This window comes from Bufo gargarizans, chromosome 8, assembly GCF_014858855.1.
Source record: "Bufo gargarizans isolate SCDJY-AF-19 chromosome 8, ASM1485885v1, whole genome shotgun sequence".
In the NCBI taxonomy this organism is placed as follows: Eukaryota; Metazoa; Chordata; class Amphibia; order Anura; family Bufonidae; genus Bufo; species Bufo gargarizans.
This window is the reverse complement of record NC_058087.1, coordinates 167,459,976-167,478,665: the sequence shown is the minus strand read 5'-3', so window position 1 is coordinate 167,478,665 and position 18,690 is coordinate 167,459,976. Positions and strand designations below refer to the sequence as shown.

Sequence of the window (18,690 nt, the reverse complement as noted above, 5' to 3'; positions counted from 1 at the left end):
GCAAATCTTAACATTGTTCTGGCCTATGCAAGTGACATAGTTACTGTCTGATTTTCTTATGCTGGAAATTCAATAAAACTTGAAAGTTTTAAAAGCATTCCATCATGGATATGCGTTATGGTCCGTGATAACGGAATTCACATTATACCACAACCCGAACCGAAAATTAACTTCAAAATATGAAATTCGCTCATCCCTAGTCATTAGTTTTAGACATGCTGGAGTGCGACACCCGGGACCCCCGCCGATCAACTGTTAGTAGAGGCCTTGAGTGCTGCAGCCTCTTCCTAGGTCAGTGACATCACTGTACATCGGTCACATGGTTGAAGCTCAGCCCCATTCATGTCAACGGGGCTGAGCTGCAATACCCCTAAAGTGAGGAAAATTGGCTTCTACCTCACAGGTTTTTTTTTGCCTTCCTCTGGATCAACTTGCAGGATGACAGGCCGAACTGGATGGACAAATGTCTTTTTTCGGCCTTATGTACTATGTTACCGCCGTTATACGATGTATGGCACTGTCTTTGGAAAGCTGCCGGCATCATTATCTTTTCCAGTATAACCCCTTTAAGTAATGATCCATGGTCAAGACCACCAAAAACTGACAGAAAAACTTATATCTAGAGCTTTAACGTAATGCCACCATTTCACTGGGATGAAGAGGATCTGCCCAGGGCACAGGATGCACTCTTGGTAAACGGCCTGTGCAAAGTCAGGGAACCTGTCCGTGTCTGGATTTTCAATGTCGACCTAAAATGTATAAAAGGCTGTTAATAGACTTGTAATATATAACTAAGGTCATTGTAAAGGAGAAGGACGCTTACCTGGCTGGTGTTGTGGAGAAGGGTGCTATCAAATGGGTACAGACGCTCTGTCTCACGCACAGAGTATAAACGGAGGTACTTTCTGCCCACAATCTACAACAAATAAAATAATATAACAAATGAAGTAATAAAATCCTGGAAAACCCTTTTAACCACCTAACAGTTTTGCTGCAGCTCTGCTTGTGCTTTGAGAAAAGTACTTGACAGTTCAGCCCAAGCAGAGCTTGAGCAGCAGGATAAGAGCTGCTTTAACTCCTCATATCTCAGGCTGGGTAGAAGCTAGGTCTTGTTTAAAAGCTGACAGTCTAAGCTTTAAAACAAGACCAGAGAGGAGGGATAGCAGGTTTCAACTGCTTTAACTCCCGACCCAATTTCTAACTGCTATATCTCCCAATGTGAAGGTTATAATGCTGTGATTCTGGCCTTGTCTTAACCCCTTAGTGACCATGCACATTTTTTAAAAGTTGCATTCCAAGAGCTATAACTTTGGTTTTTTCATCAATGTACTTATTAATTTACCTGTAACAGTCCTACAGGCTCACCTGTGTCAGAGGACCGCTGGCTGGAGGTAGGAGTGGAGCCCAGTGGCAAGGACCGCAGGCAGGTAGTAAGCGTGGTCAGACAATCCGGATGGCAACGGTGGTAGCAGTTCAGTAGGTAGGGATAAGGCAGAAGAGTAGTCGGTAGGCAATTCCTGGTCAGCAGTGGACTTCCAGCAGTAGCAAGAGCAACAGATGAGAAGAAGCTTGATCAAGGCTCAGGAGCTCAATAATCAGCAAGCTAGAGTGCAAGGGGCTGGACTTATATAGGGAAGTACCAGGTGTGGGGAATCAAGGGTGATGAGCAAGGCTTGGCAAGACTGAGGTTAACTAATAGGTTTCAGGGAGGAATGTCCAGAGAGGATGGTAGCCTAGTAAGCAGGGCTACTGCCTGGGATGTGGCTGGTCACGGGTTCGAATCCCGACAGTACTCCCCCCCTTCCAAGGTGACCTCCGGGCACCGCAGGGGCAGGCTTACCGGGGTGCCGTTGGTGGAACTCTTTTACCAGTCTGGGGGCGTGGATATTCTCTTCTGGCTCCCAGGAGTTATCCTCGGGAGGGTAACCCTCCCACCCAATTAGGTATTGTAGTCTTCCCCGGTGTCTCTCAAGGAGTTCGGAAATCAGTGGGAGCGGGTACCAGTTTTTTACGGTTATGTCATTAAGCTTTCTGTAGTCTATGCAGGGACGCAGGGAGGAGTCTTTTTTCTCTACGAAGAAAAAGGGGGCTCCCGCGGGAGAGGTGGAGGGCCGGATGAACCCCTTCCTCAGGTCCTCGTCCAGGTACTCTTTCAGAGCCTTGAGTTCAGGCTCTGAGAGGGAGTAGATACTGCCAAAGGGTATTTCGGCCCCGGGCAACAGTTCTATAGGGCAGTCGTAGGGTCGGTGTGGTGGCAGCTTGTCTGCGTTTTTCTTGTCGCAGACATCCTGGAACTCGCTGTATTGAGGGGGTAGCAGATCCTTGACAGATAGTTTTGAGATGGTGGTGTCTTCGGGTGGAAGGATGGGTTTGTGGGAGCAATTTAGCGTGCAGAACTCGGACGGGAATCGTATGCAGCGGGTTTCCCAGTCCACCGAGGGGTTGTGGGTGGCCAACCATGGGATGCCCAAGATCACTGGGAACTTCGGGGAGGCGATCAGAGAGAAGTGGATCTTTTCACGGTGATCTGGTTCTATGAGGAGTTGTAGTTCGGTGGTCTCGTGAGTGGCCGGCCCCGAGGAGAGTGGGGATCCGTCGACGGTTTCCAGGTCAATGGGGGCTGCCTTGATTGTCAGTGGAATATTCTTTTCGCGGGCGAAGGTTAGGTCCATGAAGTTGCCTCCCGCCCCGGAGTCTAACATCGCTGAACAGGGGAGTTGTCGCCCCTCAATCTCGATGAGGATGGGGACGATGAAGTGGGATCCATGAGCCGCCGTGTTGTTATTTTCAGGGGCTGCTGGTGGGGTTGGAGTCTGTGGTTGCTCCTTTAGTTCCGTGACGGCAATAGTCTTTCGGATCTTATGAGGACATTTGATGGCAAAATGACCCGGCTCCCCACAGTAGAGGCAGAGGTTTTCGGCCAGCCGTCTCTCCTTCTCAGCTGTGGATAGAGACCTACGTAGAGCGTCGACCTGCATAGGTTCAGTTGCTGACCGGGGGTCGCGCTGGGCGGTGGAAGAGAAGGAATAAGTGGGTCTGTGGTCCAAGGACCAGAGTCTTTCTTTCTTCCTCTCGGAGAGTCTTTGATCTATCCGGATGCATAACTGAATGAAGTCATCCAGATCGTCCGGGGCCTCAACTCTGGCGAGTTCGTCCTTTATTAATTCGGACAGGCCTCGCCGGAATTGGCTCCTCTGTGCCGCTGGGTTCCAGGTGGTGTCCGTGACCCAACGGCGAAACTCAGCGGTGTATTCGGCGACGGAGCGTCTCCCTTGCCGCAGACTATGTAGTCGCGCCTCGGCTGTCGCACAGCGGTTGGGGTCGTCGAAGACTTGGCTCATTGCGGTGATGAAGTTGTTTAGGTTATTCAGGAGCTGACTGTTAGTCTCCACGTATGGTGATGCCCATGCTAATGCTTCATCCGTCAGGAGATTAACCATGAATAGCACCTTCTTCTTCTCGGTGGTGAAGGGGGCCGGGTACATCTGAAAATAGATGCGGCATTGGTTTAGAAACCCCCGATACTGACGTCTATCACCGCCGAATCTTGGTGGGAGTGGCATGCGGGCGTCTGCAGCCGTGCCGCGGACGTCCAGGAGTTGCCTCTGTAGTTCAATAATCTCGCTCTGTTGGCTTTGGACTACGACTTGGAGCTGGGCAAATTTCTCCTGATATGTAGTACCAAATTCTTGAAGTTCAGAGACCTGCTTACGCAGAGTGGCCATTGCGGACTCCATAGTGTGGCTGATTATTCTGTAACAGTCCTACAGGCTCACCTGTGTCAGAGGACCGCTGGCTGGAGGTAGGAGTGGAGCCCAGTGGCAAGGACCGCAGGCAGGTAGTAAGCGTGGTCAGACAATCCGGATGGCAACGGTGGTAGCAGTTCAGTAGGTAGGGATAAGCAGAAGAGTAGTCGGTAGGCAATTCCTGGTCAGCAGTGGACTTCCAGCAGTAGCAAGAGCAACAGATGAGAAGAAGCTTGATCAAGGCTCAGGAGCTCAATAATCAGCAAGCTAGAGTGCAAGGGGCTGGACTTATATAGGGAAGTACCAGGTGTGGGGAATCAAGGGTGATGAGCAAGGCTTGGCAAGACTGAGGTTAACTAATAGGTTTCAGGGAGGAATGTCCAGAGAGGATGGTAGCCTAGTAAGCAGGGCTACTGCCTGGGATGTGGCTGGTCACGGGTTCGAATCCCGACATTACCATTTTAAGTACATGTAATGATTGATTAAAGCAAGGTGTTTAGCTAAAACCCCCTTTGTTTGTCAATAAAAAGGCGTATTAGTGGTCACAAAGGGGTTTTAAAGACTAGGCCCATATCTCTAGCTGCTACCCAGCCCGATATATGAGGAGTTAAAGCAGCCCTCCCCCTTCAGCTGGCAGGATCTACGCCAGGCCAGCTTCTATTTAAAGGGAGTCTTTCACCTAATCTGAGCGTTTTAGACCGCTCAGATCAGGTTATAGACTCTTTAACCCTCATTACGATCATACCTTTCTCTTATGTGTCCCTCGCCCAGATAATGAAAATAACACTTTTTAAACTTATGCAAATTACCTTCTGAAGGTGCCCAGGGGCGGTGTTACTGGGCGATGTGCCCAGAAAAACACACCTCCAGCCGGCGGACGTCACGAGCGGCACCAGAGGACGGCGGGCTGGGAACTGGCCCGCACCTGCGCACTGCTCTGCCCATTATGGGCAGATGAACAGCTTTTCATATTGCGCATGCGCCGGCCAACTAAAGACAGCTGGCCGGCGCATGCGCAATATGAAAGGATGTTCCTCTGCCCATAATGGGCAGAGCAGTGCGCAGGTGCGGGCCAGTTCCCAGCCCGCCGTCCTCTGGTGCCGCTCGTGACGTCCGCCGGCTGGAGGTGTGTTTTTCTGGGCACATCGCCCAGTAACACCGCCCCTGGGCACCTTCAGAAGGTAATTTGCATAAGTTTAAAAAGTGTTATTTTCATTATCTGGGCGAGGGACACATAAGAGAAAGGTATGATCGTAATGAGGGTTAAAGAGTCTATAACCGGATCTGAGCGGTCTAAAACGCTCAGATTAGGTGAAAGACTCCCTTTAAAGGGGTTGTCCGGGTTCAGAGCTGAACCCGGACATACCCTTATTTTCACCCCGGCAGCCCTCCTGAGCCTGGCATCGGAGCATCTCATGCTCCGATGCGCTCCAGTGCCCTGCGCTAGATTTAGCGCAGGGCAAAGGAGAGCATCGGAGCATGAACTGCTCCGATGCTCATGTCAGGGGGGCTGCCGGGGTGAAAATGGAGGGATGTCCAGGTTCAGCTCTGAACCTGGACAACCCCTTTAAATGGTGGTGTCTCTATGAAAATTAAAAACAAAAAAAAAATTCAATTAATGTGACAAGTGGACAGAAAATAAAAGACCAGCTAATGTAATATGGAAAAAAATTGGAACCCACCTGTGCCAGGAAGTTTTGCTGAGGGTCTTGATGAAGAGGAGACACTGTTCCTGCTGGTCCAAACCAAGCATTAATAGTGATGTCATCTTCATCTCCTTCCCCGAGGCAGCAATAATCCGGAATACCGATATCTTCCTTAAGTTCACGTATCTGTTCCCAAGATAGAAAACAAAGCCATCACAGCATGTCACTCATTACTGCTGCCTGCAATCTTTACCAAATTCAAAGGGGTTTTCTGGGCGTTCAAAATTGATGATCTATCCTCAGAACAGGCCATAGATATCAGATCAGTGGAGTCCAACTACTATCACCCATGTCAATCAGCTGTTTGAAGGGGCCACTGCCCTCAGACTAATAGTGCAGCCTCCACATAGTAAACCACGCACAGCGCTGACCATTGTATAGTGGCAGTTCTTGGTATTGCAGCCTAATCTCTTTCACTTGAGTAAATGGATGTGACGTAATAAAATATTAAAGGGGTTGTGCAGGGACCTAAGAACCAAAACTGGAAAAAGAATGTGCTAGTCTCCGCACTTCTAAAATTTTTTAAAAAATTGTCCTGTCCACGAAGTCTGCATCCAAATTGGCAACGGCACTTTTGTGATGACTGCAGGTTCTCAGGAATTTACTTTAGCAGAGGCATGGATTACAGCAGAATGTGTTTCAGCTCAATATGAGCCTTTTAAGGCGTCATGCTGTAATCCGTGCCTCTGCTAAAATAAATTACTGAAGAATTTGCAGTTATCGCAGGAGCGTCGGTCCCTTGCTTCCACTACATTAGATGACACCAACAATTTGGTCTCTCAATGCGCGCCATTTTATCTGTTAGTTCATTGTTTGCATCTGGACTTAAGCAGGACCATAAGTGCCTGGCAGCCGCTCATCACCTTCCCTCTCATCAAGTAAGGCCTCATGCACACGACCGTTGTGTGTTTTTGCGGTCTGCAAATTGCAGATCTGCAAAACACGGATGGCGTCCGTGTGCGTTCCGCAATTTGCAGAACGGCGCAGACAGCCATTAATATAACTGCCTATTCTTGTCCGCAAAACGGACAAAAATAGGCACGGAGCAACAGATGCGGACAGCACATGGAGTGCTGTCCACATCTTTTGCGGCCCCATTAAAGTGAATGGGTCCGCATCCAAGCCGCAAATGCGGCTCGGATTCGACCAAAACAACGGTCGTGTGCATGAGGCCTAATACATACATTCGCCCGAGCCAAATCTACAGGTTAATAGGGGCTTTGGGTCTGACGACTAATATCTGTGCCCTGCCTTACCCCAGTTGGGTCCTACTTTTCAGAGATAGATTTTGTGACCTCTGCATCAGAACTTTGCATACTTCTTTACATAAATTTGTCCTCTGCATCTTTAAGGTTGCTGGAGAATTCCCTTAGAGGGGTTGTCTCGCCTTGAACTTTGGTGGCATATCGCTAGGATATGCCACCAATGCCAGATAGGTACACATCCCAGAGGTGGAACCTGCACCTATCTCTAGAATGGAATGGAGCACCCAAAGTTCCGAAGAGAGCACCGCGCATGCGCTGCCGCCCTCCATTCGTTTCTAAGGGAATACTGAAAATAGCAAAGCAGTGCGCTCGGTTGTTTTCAAAAGCCCTACAGAAATGGGAAGCGCACAGCGCGTGTGTGGCCACCGCTCCAGTCACTTCTATGGAACTGCAGGAAATGGCCGAACTCTGGTCAGCACTCCCATAAAAAAAGAAGGGCGACCGTGCAGTCTCCTGAACTTCAAAAGCTCAGTTCTAGAGGTAGGTGTGGTTCCCAGAGTTTTATATAAAGGGGGCTCTGTGAGGGGCATTATAGACAATGGGGGTACTACAGGGGGTGGCTATTATTTATACTGAGGGCACTGCAGGTATTGGAATGTTCCAGAAAAACAAAACATTCATCCATAAATTTTTGGGGGACATTTTGACAGCCATGAAAAATGGATGCAAAATGGCCAATAAAATATGGACAGAGGGCCAGAAAATGGATGCAGAATGGCTATAAAAAAAAACTGAGTCTGCCTGTTTTTTACTGTTGTGTGAATATAGCCTAAGGAGACTTGGACATCTCCTATACTAGAACGTTAGATATAAATAAAGCCAATTACCTGTTCAAATAGTTGATGTTGAGCGAGGTATCCCCTGCGAGCCGGCTGATAAAAACAGATAAAGCAAGAAATTAGACAATACAATTACAATCAGGACACCCCGCACGTTAGTAAAGGCGGGTTTAGACGGGCCAATGGAGAAGCAAGTCGGCTGCTCGCTCAGTGAAGGAGACCGCTGCATGATCTCCTTCACTGTACGAGGATGAAGGATCACTATAGCGATCGCTCGTCCCCATACAGAATCATGACTTTTGAGCTAGACAGCACGATCTGCTGCCCAGAAACGATGATTGGTGGTTCCTGCACAAACGACAAGATCACCCCGCTTTGCTCATTCATCGGGTGATTGGCGGCACATTTAGGTGGCCAGATTATCGGGAACGAGGGTTCTGGTCCTGAACGATTATTGGTTTGTTTAAATCCACCTTTAGGCTTGCTTCACATATTCTTGAAACAGATTTGGCAAGCTGTTCCAGCCGGGAACAGCCTGCCAGATCCGTCTCTACCATGCGCAAATGTGCGCTGCCGGAATTCCTTCCCGCCCTATTCACTATAATGGGGGCTGGCGGAGATCCTGCCCCAACTCGGCAAATATGCAGAGGAACGGCCGGACAAATACCGCTGCATGCAGCCTGTCGGATTTGTTTCATGCATATGGGGAACAAGCCTTAGGCTGGGTTCACACCTGAGTGTTTGACAGCGCGTTCCTACGCGCTGTAAAACGCTAAACAGGCAAGAACCAATGATTCCCTATGGGAATGGTTCTCACCTGAGCGTTTTACAGCGCATACGATCGCGCTGTAAAACGCCCGACGCCCCAAGAAGTACAGGAGCTTATTTGGGGCGTCTTGTCGCGCGTTCCCGTACATAGACTTCAGCGGGAACGCGCGACAATGGGCGTTCGCTTGTCTCTGTATGCGCGATTGTTAAGTTCAAGTACGCTCAGGTCTGAACCCAGCGTAAACGTGTTCCTGGGTTAGGCTAGTTTCACACTTGTGCTTTTAGATCCGGCAAGGCTGTTCCCTGGCGGATATCTCTGCATTCCGGCACTGCTGGACGCTACCGTGTTGCCATCCGGCCCCATTAACTATAATGCAGACTGGTGGAGATCTGGCCGCAACCCAGCAAATATGCCTGGAATCAGCTGGAAAAAAAATTACTGCATGCAGCAGTTTTAGCCTGGCCGATTCTTGGCTTGTTTGCCGACGGATCTCTGCCAATCCCCATTATACTTAATGGGGCCGCTGGGTATCAGGTAGTGTGAGACATCGCCGGAACAGCCTGCTGGAGAGGTCTAACACTAGTGTGAAACTAGCCTTAGACTTAAGGGGCTGATGACGGGCTCTCCTGCTGCTCGCACCACCAGATGTAATCTGTGCAGAAAGTTTTTAGTTCCGCTGCAGCGCCTCCACAGGAACAATGAATCATTACACAGTCCCTACTGAAATCAATGGGTTGTCCATGCCATGCAGGGTCACGACAGCTCCTCCAAAGTGAAAGATGCTTGTTCACACGACCGTATGCATTTTTCGATCCACAAAATATACGGATAACGTCCGTGTGCATTCCGTATTTTGCGGAACGGAACAGCTGGTCCCCAATAGAAGTGTATAATGCGGACAATAATAGGACATGTTCTATTATTTATTTTGTGGAACGGAAACTTTAGTTTTTTTTGCGGACCCATTAAAATGGATGGATCGGACACGGAAAGAAAATACGTGTATGTACAGGAGCCCTAACTGCCCTGCACTAGTCCAGAAAACCTATAATGGAACACTATCCAATTTCTCATTTACTATGTTTTCAATTCCTCACCATCATCAGCATCTCTGCTTGGTGTCAGTGAATGGGAACATTTCTCATCTCCATTCAGGGGCAGTAAACTTTTCCTGACCTGCAACCGTTTTTTCCCCAGTAAGCCGTGCCATTTTGTCACTTCTCAAGAACGACGGCATCTGCGATACAGACTCTAAAAACAGCGTTGGCGAATGGGACTGAGCTATAAGTCCCTAAGCGCCACCGCCCCTACAATCGCCTGGTCAAAAATCTGCTGACAGGTGCCCTTTAAACTCACGACAGTGTCAAACATCCTGTGATTCCGCAAGCTTACCCCTACAACACTAGTCCGTCAGTGTACGCTGGGACATAGGAGAACGCTTGATCTGTTTGCTGGGCAGCTGAACATGCATGATGAGTATTCAGGTGTACGACGCGCGTCACTTACCTGATCCAGAATATAATTATTAATGAATTCATTCACAGTCATCAGACTCTGAGACCATTCTGCATCGGTGTACCTGGATCCCAGCTCCACGGGTACAGTACGACAACCCGCCACTTTCTGTAGGTACGCCACACTATTGGGGTATAGACACAAGAATAATGAGCCAGATTTCTAGTGATGAGTCCCCACACATGTAGCATCAGTAGCAGCTTTATCAGGTGTCCTTTCTGAGGGTAGCATAAAATAGAAGGGGAGGCCCTGAGCTCCGGGATTTATTCAGTCCTTCCATGCAAGTGCCATCCAGCGGCATAGAGATATACATATAAGTGCTATCCTACCTCCACTTTTTCATGCACGGCCAGTGATCAATGGCCCCCTCCAGTATTACTGCTTTCTGAGGAATCAGGTAATTGTGTCTGAAGTGTTCCAGCGAGGGACAGCGGACAGTTGGTATGGTGGTCTCTACATGCAGCGCCGGGGTCAGCGGACGGGGTATTTTCTGTACAGAAGCACAAGCGCCGGCTCATTATAATGGTATAATACACAGATACCGTCTGAGAAATAAATGACGCACATAAGGCAGAGACGACGGAAGATTTACTACCTCAGGGATTTTGCCATTTTGTTCGCTTTCCGACTCCTTTCCTTGAGTATCTCTCTGCCTCTTCTGTCTTTCGTGGGTCGGGACTGCGGAAGGAGGGGAACATAAGGAACAAATATTAAAGTGAAGGATTTGTACAACAACAGATCGCAGTCATGAAGTAGGTTCCAGCTTTTTAAGTGCTATTTGCAAGTGTAGTTTTCCAGTGTGTTGCTGGTAATAGGGACCTGAGAATGGAGGCGCCACAGCTCTGAATCAGTGCACCCGGCCGCCCGCTGTGCAGGAAATCCCCGCCAGCCCCATTCACACGTTTGTATAATGGGTCCGCATCCGTTCCGCAAATTGCGGAACGGGTGTGGACCCATTCATTCTCTATGGGGACGGAATAGATGCAGAGCGCACACTATGTGCTCTCTGCATACGCATTTCCGGAGCGCGCCCCCGATCTTACGGTCATGTTCTATTCTTGTCCGCAATTGCTGACAAGAACAGGCAGTTCTATGGGGGTGCCGGCCGGGTGTATTGCGGATCCGCAATGCACTACGGACGTCTGAATGGACCCTAATGGAGCTGTGCTGCAGTTTTTCTGCAAAGCAGGTGGCCAGGTTTTTAAAATCAGTGAGGGTCCCCGAGGTCGGACCCCCTGCAAATTATCCTAGAGCTACGCCATCACTTTATGAGACGGTGATGCCACTTTAAAAGAGGAGCTCTAACCTCTCCTGGCATGTCTGCTTAAGGGCTCATGCACACGAACGTATTTTCTTTCCGTGTCCGTTCCGTTTTTTTTGCGGACGGTATACGGAACCATTCATTTCAATGGGTCTGCAAAAAAAATAAAAAATACGGAAGTTACTCCGTGTGCATGCTGTTTCCGTATGTCCATATTTCCATTCCGCAAAAAAAATAAAAAAATAGAACGTCCTATGATTGTCAGCATTACGGACAAGGATAGTACTGTTCTATTAGGGGCCAGTTGTTCCGTTCCGCAAAATACGGAATGCACTCGGACGTCATCCGTATTTTTTGGGATCCGTTTTTTGCGGACCGCAAAATACATACGATTGTGCGCATGAGCCTTTATAAATATATTCCAAATGGAGTGACTGGAGCGTCTAGTCTTACGACTCTATGTTGTGCAATTCCTCTATTATTCCTACTAGATTATGTATGAATTGCTACCTGGGTGTTACTAGTTGGGGGGGGGGGGGGGGTGTCCCTGCACAGTCTGACACTATCCAATCAGGGCCGCCAGTGTCAGACTGTGCAGGGATGCACCCCCCCAACTAGTAACACTCAGCTGCAGATGGGAGTCAGTCACCAGGAAATTCCCAGTTACACCAGGCACAATGGGGATCATTTATTAAGGCCATCATTTTTGGGCGGTCTTTTTTCCGCGAGTGTTGTTGCAGGAAGATGCGCCAAATTTTTGATGGGAGGTCCCCCTAGTCATAAATTTGGTTCATCTTTTGTAGTACGTGCAGCTGCAGGGAAATCTACGCCAGCCCCTATGTGGCGTAGTTTTTCAGCAACTTTTATGCCTTTTTTCAGGCGTAAAATTAGTAAATTTGCCGGGGCCAGAGTGACAACCTGAGGCGTAAAAACTAGCATAACAAAAAGGGTCGTACAACAATTTTACACAAAAAAAAGACCCCCCGCCCCCCCCTAAATTGTGTAGGGCTAGCACAGCCAAGTGTAATGATACCTTTCACTTCATTCTGGAGAAAAAAGTACTTTCAATCCATATGTAAATGAGCAGTTAAGTGCACCGAGGGCGGGTCCTAGCCTCTCTGTGCACCATGCCCCCTCCCTCTCCATTGAGAAGACCATTTTCCTGCACAGTTGTCTTGTTTGGTCCAATTAGTCAAGGAGGAGATGTCGATAGAAGCAGGAGAAGCAAGGGTGCACAGAGGGGCTTGGACCCGCCCTCAGTGCACTTAACTGCTCATTTGCCTATGGCTTAAAAGTACACCAGAATAAAGCTACGGATTTCTGATTGATGGTATATCATAAGGTTTCTTCACCAGTATTCATTTATTTTACGCTGTCCTTGGAGGATATACCTGTTGCACACTCCGGGGGCTCCACCGAGTCCTTGGAGAGGGGATCACTCAGAATTTGGATTATTCTACTTATCACGTTGTTCATGATCTCAGCCCCTAGGAGTAATGACATGTCGCACACGCGCAGGGCTTCCTCCTTATTGAACACCAGCCCCGCGCAGCTTCCGACCACCTTAAACAGGCAGCCGTAGGAATAGACAGTCCTCCAGTCCCGGGACACGTCCCTCCAGTTACAGCCATTCAGCTTCTCCCAGCTGTAGTCCATCATCAGCTCCCCCAGCTGTCCACATCGCCCGGGGTCAGGCGTATAGATACAGGCTGCCGCCTCCTTCATACATAGCGCAATGGCTCCATCCACCTCCGGGCCCAGCTCCCGAGGGAACTCCTCAAGTCTAGGAGGCAATATGGACCTGATCTGGGACCACAGCGAGCTCTGCATCTGCTCCGTCTGGTGGATCCGGGCGCATACTGGTTACATAATACCACAGTGTCACCACCTGTGAATGGAAAAGAACGTCCTTGTAGATGTGCACTGGAAACTAGCTCGTTACAGTGTGTCAGGGCAGCCGCTTGTAAGGAACCGCGCAGCGGTGTCAGTCGGACATGTTGGATCAGGATGGGTTTTCAGCCTCTGGATAGGAATGTGCAGAGAATCTGAAACGGTGAAGAATTTATACAAAGTGTATTAGTACTCTGCAGATTACTATTTCGCTCCGCATTTTGTTGGATCGTATGCGGACCCAACGGGGGCGCAAAAGATGCAAACAGCACACCGTGTTCTGTCTGCATCCATACGTCCATTCTGCCGGCCCATTAAAAAGATAGGACACGGCTACAGGGGTACACAAAAAAAGAATGGAAAAAAACGCAGCATGCACAGATCCGCGGCTTGCAAACCGCGTGCACGAGACCTTAAAAAAAAAAAAAAAAAAAAAGGGGGGGGAAGAGCCCCTTTAGGGTAGGGTCACGTCTCCGTTTAACGGATTCGTCAGAGAACAACCTGCCAGAGTTTACCGATTCTGGCCCAGTCGGACACTGCTACGGGTTTGGTTCGCTGGTGGCAGCCAATGTCACGATGGGTACGAGCGTCCCCGTCGCAGCCCCTGCTATTGGCTGAGCCCCTCCCCCAATCCAAACGTAAGACATTTTTTGGAAATGACAGCACCCCAGCATATCAGGGCACCAGGTTTATTACATCATGGCCACTGTGTGATGACATCACATCATGCAAACAGGAGTCACAGATTAAACCACAGGACTACAACCACCAAAAGCTCCACTTCTGGCTGCATGCATTAGTAGGTTGGTGGTTGTAGTTCTATTGCAATGTAACATAACATTACGTCTAGATGGAGAACTAATAGGAAAGGCATCAGAACGCTACAGCTAGTGTGCAATTATAACTCCCAGCATCCATGAGACCATTCTCGGAGTCGTAGTCCCACATTGTCTACACTGCCTTCCCCCCTGCAGTGTCTATATACCTACAGCCGCCGCTCCTTCCTGTACAGCGCGCCCCGTCGGCAACCGGTGACGTCACGCCGCACCTCACCTGCTATTGGCCGGACGGAGGCGGCTTCTGATTGGATACAGCGCGTCAGCTGAGGCAGCAGGTCGCGCTGTACCTAATGCTCAGTTACCTCAGCGCACTTTCCCGCGCTCTTTACTCATTTATTTTGTCCTTTTTTCGTTTTTTTTTCTTCTTGAAGGAACATAAAAAATATACTTAAAAAAAGAGTAAAAAGTTATTACATAACAAACCCAATGAAAACAACATTCTTCAACCCCTTGAAGACCCTGGGTTTTTCCAGTTTAGCATTTTTGTTTTTCTCTCCCTCCCTTCCCGCAGCCTTTTTTTATTTTTTCGTTCACATAGTTTTTACAGCGTTCACTATGCAAAACTGACCTGTTCCCTTCATTCTCTGGGTCAGTGTGATTACAGCAATACATTATTATATTGTATAATACTGTATTATTATATTGTAATAAATATATTGTAATAAATATTATAAATATTGTATTATTATTTATATTCTTCATTTTTTTTGTTTTAACCCTGCAACAACATTAAAAAAAAAGGATGACGGTAATTGATTTGAATACGCTTAGCCTCGCTGAAGAGGCAGAGGGCATTCAAACTGCAATTCTTATTTAGCATGAGATGCTCCGATGCTGGGCTCAGGAGGGCTGCCGGGTTGAAAATAAGGGTATGTCAGGGTTCAGCTCTGAACCCGGACAACCCCTTTAAGAAGAACATAAGAAATGAGCTATAAATGCATTTTAAAAATCCATGATAAGTTTCAAAATCATTCAAAAAAATATAAACGCTTAAATCACCCCCTTTCCATATGATAAAAAAATAATAGGGGTTGATTTAAACTTTCAAATTTTTCCCTTTTTTCATATTTTAATATTATTTTTTTTACTTTTTTTGCTTACACGTATTTTAAGCGATTATCAGAACGCTTGTCAATGAATTTACATTGCGGTCTATGGAGCTCAGCCCGGCCACCTGCAGACCTCTATAGGAGCTATGCTGCAATAGCCTTGGATCTATCAAAAGGACTAAGGCTATCACAAGCAATGAACGGCTCCCCCGAGCCATTCCGATCTTCCGGCAGTTCCCAGAGAAAGCCGTCTCAGTTGCTGTGATCACAATTAATCGGTTAAATGTTATATATCAGAAATAATAATTTTGAATAAAGGGAATCTTGAAACCCTTTTTTTTATTGTGGTACACCCCCAAACCAAAAGGGCCCTTTGTGGCTCTACGGGCTGCACCAACGATATGTCTGCCCCTGCTTACAGCTCCAGCGAGGACCAGAAGCAACGACGACAGGATCCGGAGCACTGGAAGAGCGGGACTTTCAAAAGTTGTCTCTTTTTTATTTTTTTCCACCCCCTGCCTCTAATTCATTTTTCTTTTTGGTTGGACAACCTTATAAGTTGTTAAAACTTACAGTCGCCCTCTGAATTCTTTTTGCAGAAAAGTTGGAAATATGGCTGCCATCAACTTCTAAAGAGGTTTTCCAGGATCTTATTAATGATGGTCTTTCCTCAGACTGGGCCATGAATAATAATACTTTTAGAAGTAGGAATCGGTCGGTGTTTCACTGTGGGCAGGAATGCTGGAGAAATGTCTCTTCCTCAGAAATGTTGCAGAAACATTTCCCTCTCGCTGCCCGTTCCTTGTCTTCATCATGCAATTGTTAATTTCATATTTTAGTTAAAGGTGAAGGGGGTAATTACAATTCTCAGACAAGCCATTGAATGGTTATACTTACCTCTTTCTCCAGTGCCCTTCTCTTCGCCACCGGTCTGGTTGACGCAGGGAGACCTGGTGACCTGCAGAGGCGATGGAGGTGGAAACCAATGGCAGGGATCAGGGACGAAGAGCGACAAAATTAGTTCGAAATGCGTTGGGTAGTATTGTGGGACTAGCAGCAATCCATAGCTCCAAGTGGTGACGTCATCCGCTCATCAGTGAGCACGAGCGAAGGAACATTCGAAGTTCTGCCACCGGCCGGGGCGAACTTCAAGAAAAACAGCTTACCATAGACAAAGACCCCCTGCACAGAAAGAACCTCAACTAGCAGCGCCTACAATCGCATGAGAAACACACCGAATCACTAGGATTTCAAGTACAGTGATGACAGTGCCCAGATCAAGGTAGGCTTGAATGGTATACGATACATCATGGTGTCTTGAATCTGTGGATGGTAGTATAGGGGGTTGTTGTGAGGTTAGCTGAGCGCGGTGTCACAACTTTTGTTATTATATGTTTGCTTTAGTATTATAGCACTTTACGGGACTCCATCTCGGCGAATCCAAAATGTGCCAAGGATCCAAATTCAAATATCATCTACGACTCTATTCTTGATATCCTTGCTAGAAAATCACCTCCCCTCCAATCTTCTCCACTGACTGAATGGACGTAAATTTCAGGTCACTTGGATTACACCCAGGCAGGCTTTAACATGATTTGACAATGTGTGTTTTTCATACCCTTTCTATATATTGTTAAAGGGTTTCTACCACTTCGGTGTCACTTATTTAGCTGTCAGACACTAGCGATCCGCTAGTGTCTGCTCTGCCCAACCATCCTAATATAATTGCTTTTGGGGCAGCCGTTTTGCTAAAAAAAAGAACTTTTATTAATATGCTAATTAGCCTCTAGGTGCTATGGGGGCGTCATTAGCACCTAGAGGCTCCGTCTACCTTCAGAAACTGCCGCCGCCCAGCGTGTCCCTCCAGCCCGCCCATCTCCTCCTGAATGCGATCCTCCTTGTGAGCGTATGTATTCTGCGCATGCGCAGTGAATGTCTGACCGCTTCCTTGCTCAGACATCTCCACTGCGCCTGCGCGATGACGCCATAGTGCTCCGAGGAACAGGCGCAGTGGAGATGTCTGAGCAGGGAAGCTGTCAGACATTCACTGCGCATGCGCCGAATACAGGCGCTCACAAGGAGGATCGCATTCAGGAGGAGATGGGCGGGCTGGAGGGACGCGCTGGGCGGCGGCAGTTTCTGAAGGTAGACGGAGCCTCTAGGTGCTAATGACGCCCCCATAGCACCTAGAGGCTCATTAGCATATTAATACAAGTTCTTTTTTTAGCAAAACGGCTGCCCCAAAAGCAATTATATTAGGATGGTTGGGCAGAGCAGACACTAGCGGATCGCTAGTGTCTGACAGCTAAATATGTGAAACCGAAGTGGTAGAAACCCTTTAATATGCTCAACTAGTCTTACTTTTAATGTCCTACCACTACATCCAATATATTGTTTGAAACCTGGACACTCAATTGAATAAATCACTGATTCACTATTACACAATAACATCTCCTTAAAGGGGTTATCCAACTCTGAAAATGCCTCCCCATATGCCCGGTCCCCTCAGAGAGGATGTACTTACCCGGTTCCCTGGAACCATCCCCCTAAAATTCCTCCCCATATGGTCGGGCACCTCAGAGAGGTTGTACTTACCTGGTTACCCGGCACCGGCGTCGCTTCTGACGGTCGCCGCTGCAACTCCCTGCTGCATGGATGAAAACATCCTGTGACGGCGGGAGCAGCCATGTCGGTAACAAGCCTCCCTAGTGTCACCCTGCGATGCTAGGGAGGCTTGTTCCCGTTGAGGCCTGCTATTGGCTGCCCCCCTCCCCGACGCCGGATGTTTTTATCCACATGACGGAGAGATGCAGCAACTGGCCGTGTGGGCGTCAAAAGCGCCGTTGGTCCCAGGGAGCCAGGTAAGTACACCCTCTCTGAAGGGCCCGGGCGTATGGGGAGGAATTTTAGAGGTTGGATAACCCCATTAATCTCCCACTCAAACCCATTAGTGGTAGATTTTGGAGTTTTTCTAGGGAACTTACTTTGCTGACAGTTCCCACAAACCCTGCATCTATAGCAGCCTTTTAGTGATGACCATGGAGTTACTACAGATTTGGGTCTCTTTCTTTTGATTGTTGATGCAATTTGTAGACCCTAATTGGGTGCCTTCAGTATAGACTGTAGGTGGTCGTTCTGGAATGATAGACCCTACCGTTCTGTCTTCCATAAATGCCAATATTTATGAATTATACCTAAAATATGATTATATTGTGTAGTAAATAGTAATACTAATTTTATCTCCTCTTCTTTTTCTTGTGAGTCCCGCTTCTTCTCATTAAAGAAAGTGGATCTATCCATTTTTCTAACTCTATCTAATTATTTTTCCAGGATATTGATTGAGTCATCATTGCTAATGCCTCCTCTTCAAATTGTTCCTGTTTAGTACAATTTCTTTTCAGTCTTCTAAATTGGCTACTTGGAACATTTAGAAGCCATCTTGGTAGATGGCAGCTTTTATGTAATATAAAAGTATTTTTAGCAACGGATTTCTGATTCGTACTGTATATAAACGCATTTTCCTTCATTTTAATCTTTAAATCTAAAAATTCAACCATTTGGGTGCTCAAATTGGTTGGAGTTGGTTTTCTATATAAACTGTGTGAGTTGTGCCTGTGATTTATCCCAAATTATCATCTATATAACGATGCCAGAGCACCAGGCCCTCCCCCAGCCTTGGTGCCACAACCTCCTGTTCCCACGCTGTAATAACTAGGGGCAAACCTGGTGCCCATGGCAGTCCCAGTGATTTGTAGATGGTAACTGGGGTCAAAATAAGAATAGTTATGTAAAATCACAAATCTTATTTCCTCCAAAATAAACTGATTTTGTTATGGCTTCAAATTCCCTACTTTATTGAGAATATTTGACA

The 18,690-nt window shown here is 47.6% G+C and overlaps 1 protein-coding gene across 4 annotated transcripts in view; it reads right to left on the bottom strand.

The window, feature by feature from the left end:
- Window positions 1-381: 381 nt before the first annotated feature.
- KDM8 (lysine demethylase 8) overlaps window positions 382-18,690 on the bottom strand; it is a 26,534-nt gene continuing 8,225 nt past the window's right edge. Inside the window, exons 1-9 of one of the 4 annotated variants that reach the window (XM_044303823.1) lie at window positions 13,917-13,965; window positions 12,433-13,086; window positions 10,376-10,458; window positions 10,110-10,270; window positions 9,772-9,904; window positions 7,545-7,589; window positions 5,429-5,578; window positions 824-916; window positions 382-749 (exon numbers count right to left, since the gene is read on the bottom strand). In XM_044303823.1, coding sequence (XP_044159758.1) covers window positions 585-749; window positions 824-916; window positions 5,429-5,578; window positions 7,545-7,589; window positions 9,772-9,904; window positions 10,110-10,270; window positions 10,376-10,458; window positions 12,433-12,871 — 1,269 coding nt within the window. In that variant the 5' untranslated portion in view covers window positions 12,872-13,086; window positions 13,917-13,965 and the 3' untranslated portion in view covers window positions 382-584. Of the gene's footprint in view, window positions 750-823; window positions 917-5,428; window positions 5,579-7,544; window positions 7,590-9,771; window positions 9,905-10,109; window positions 10,271-10,375; window positions 10,459-12,432; window positions 13,087-13,916; window positions 13,966-18,690 lie in introns of those variants that run through there. The other 3 variants (XM_044303824.1, XM_044303826.1, XM_044303825.1) reach the window with 3 other exon arrangements.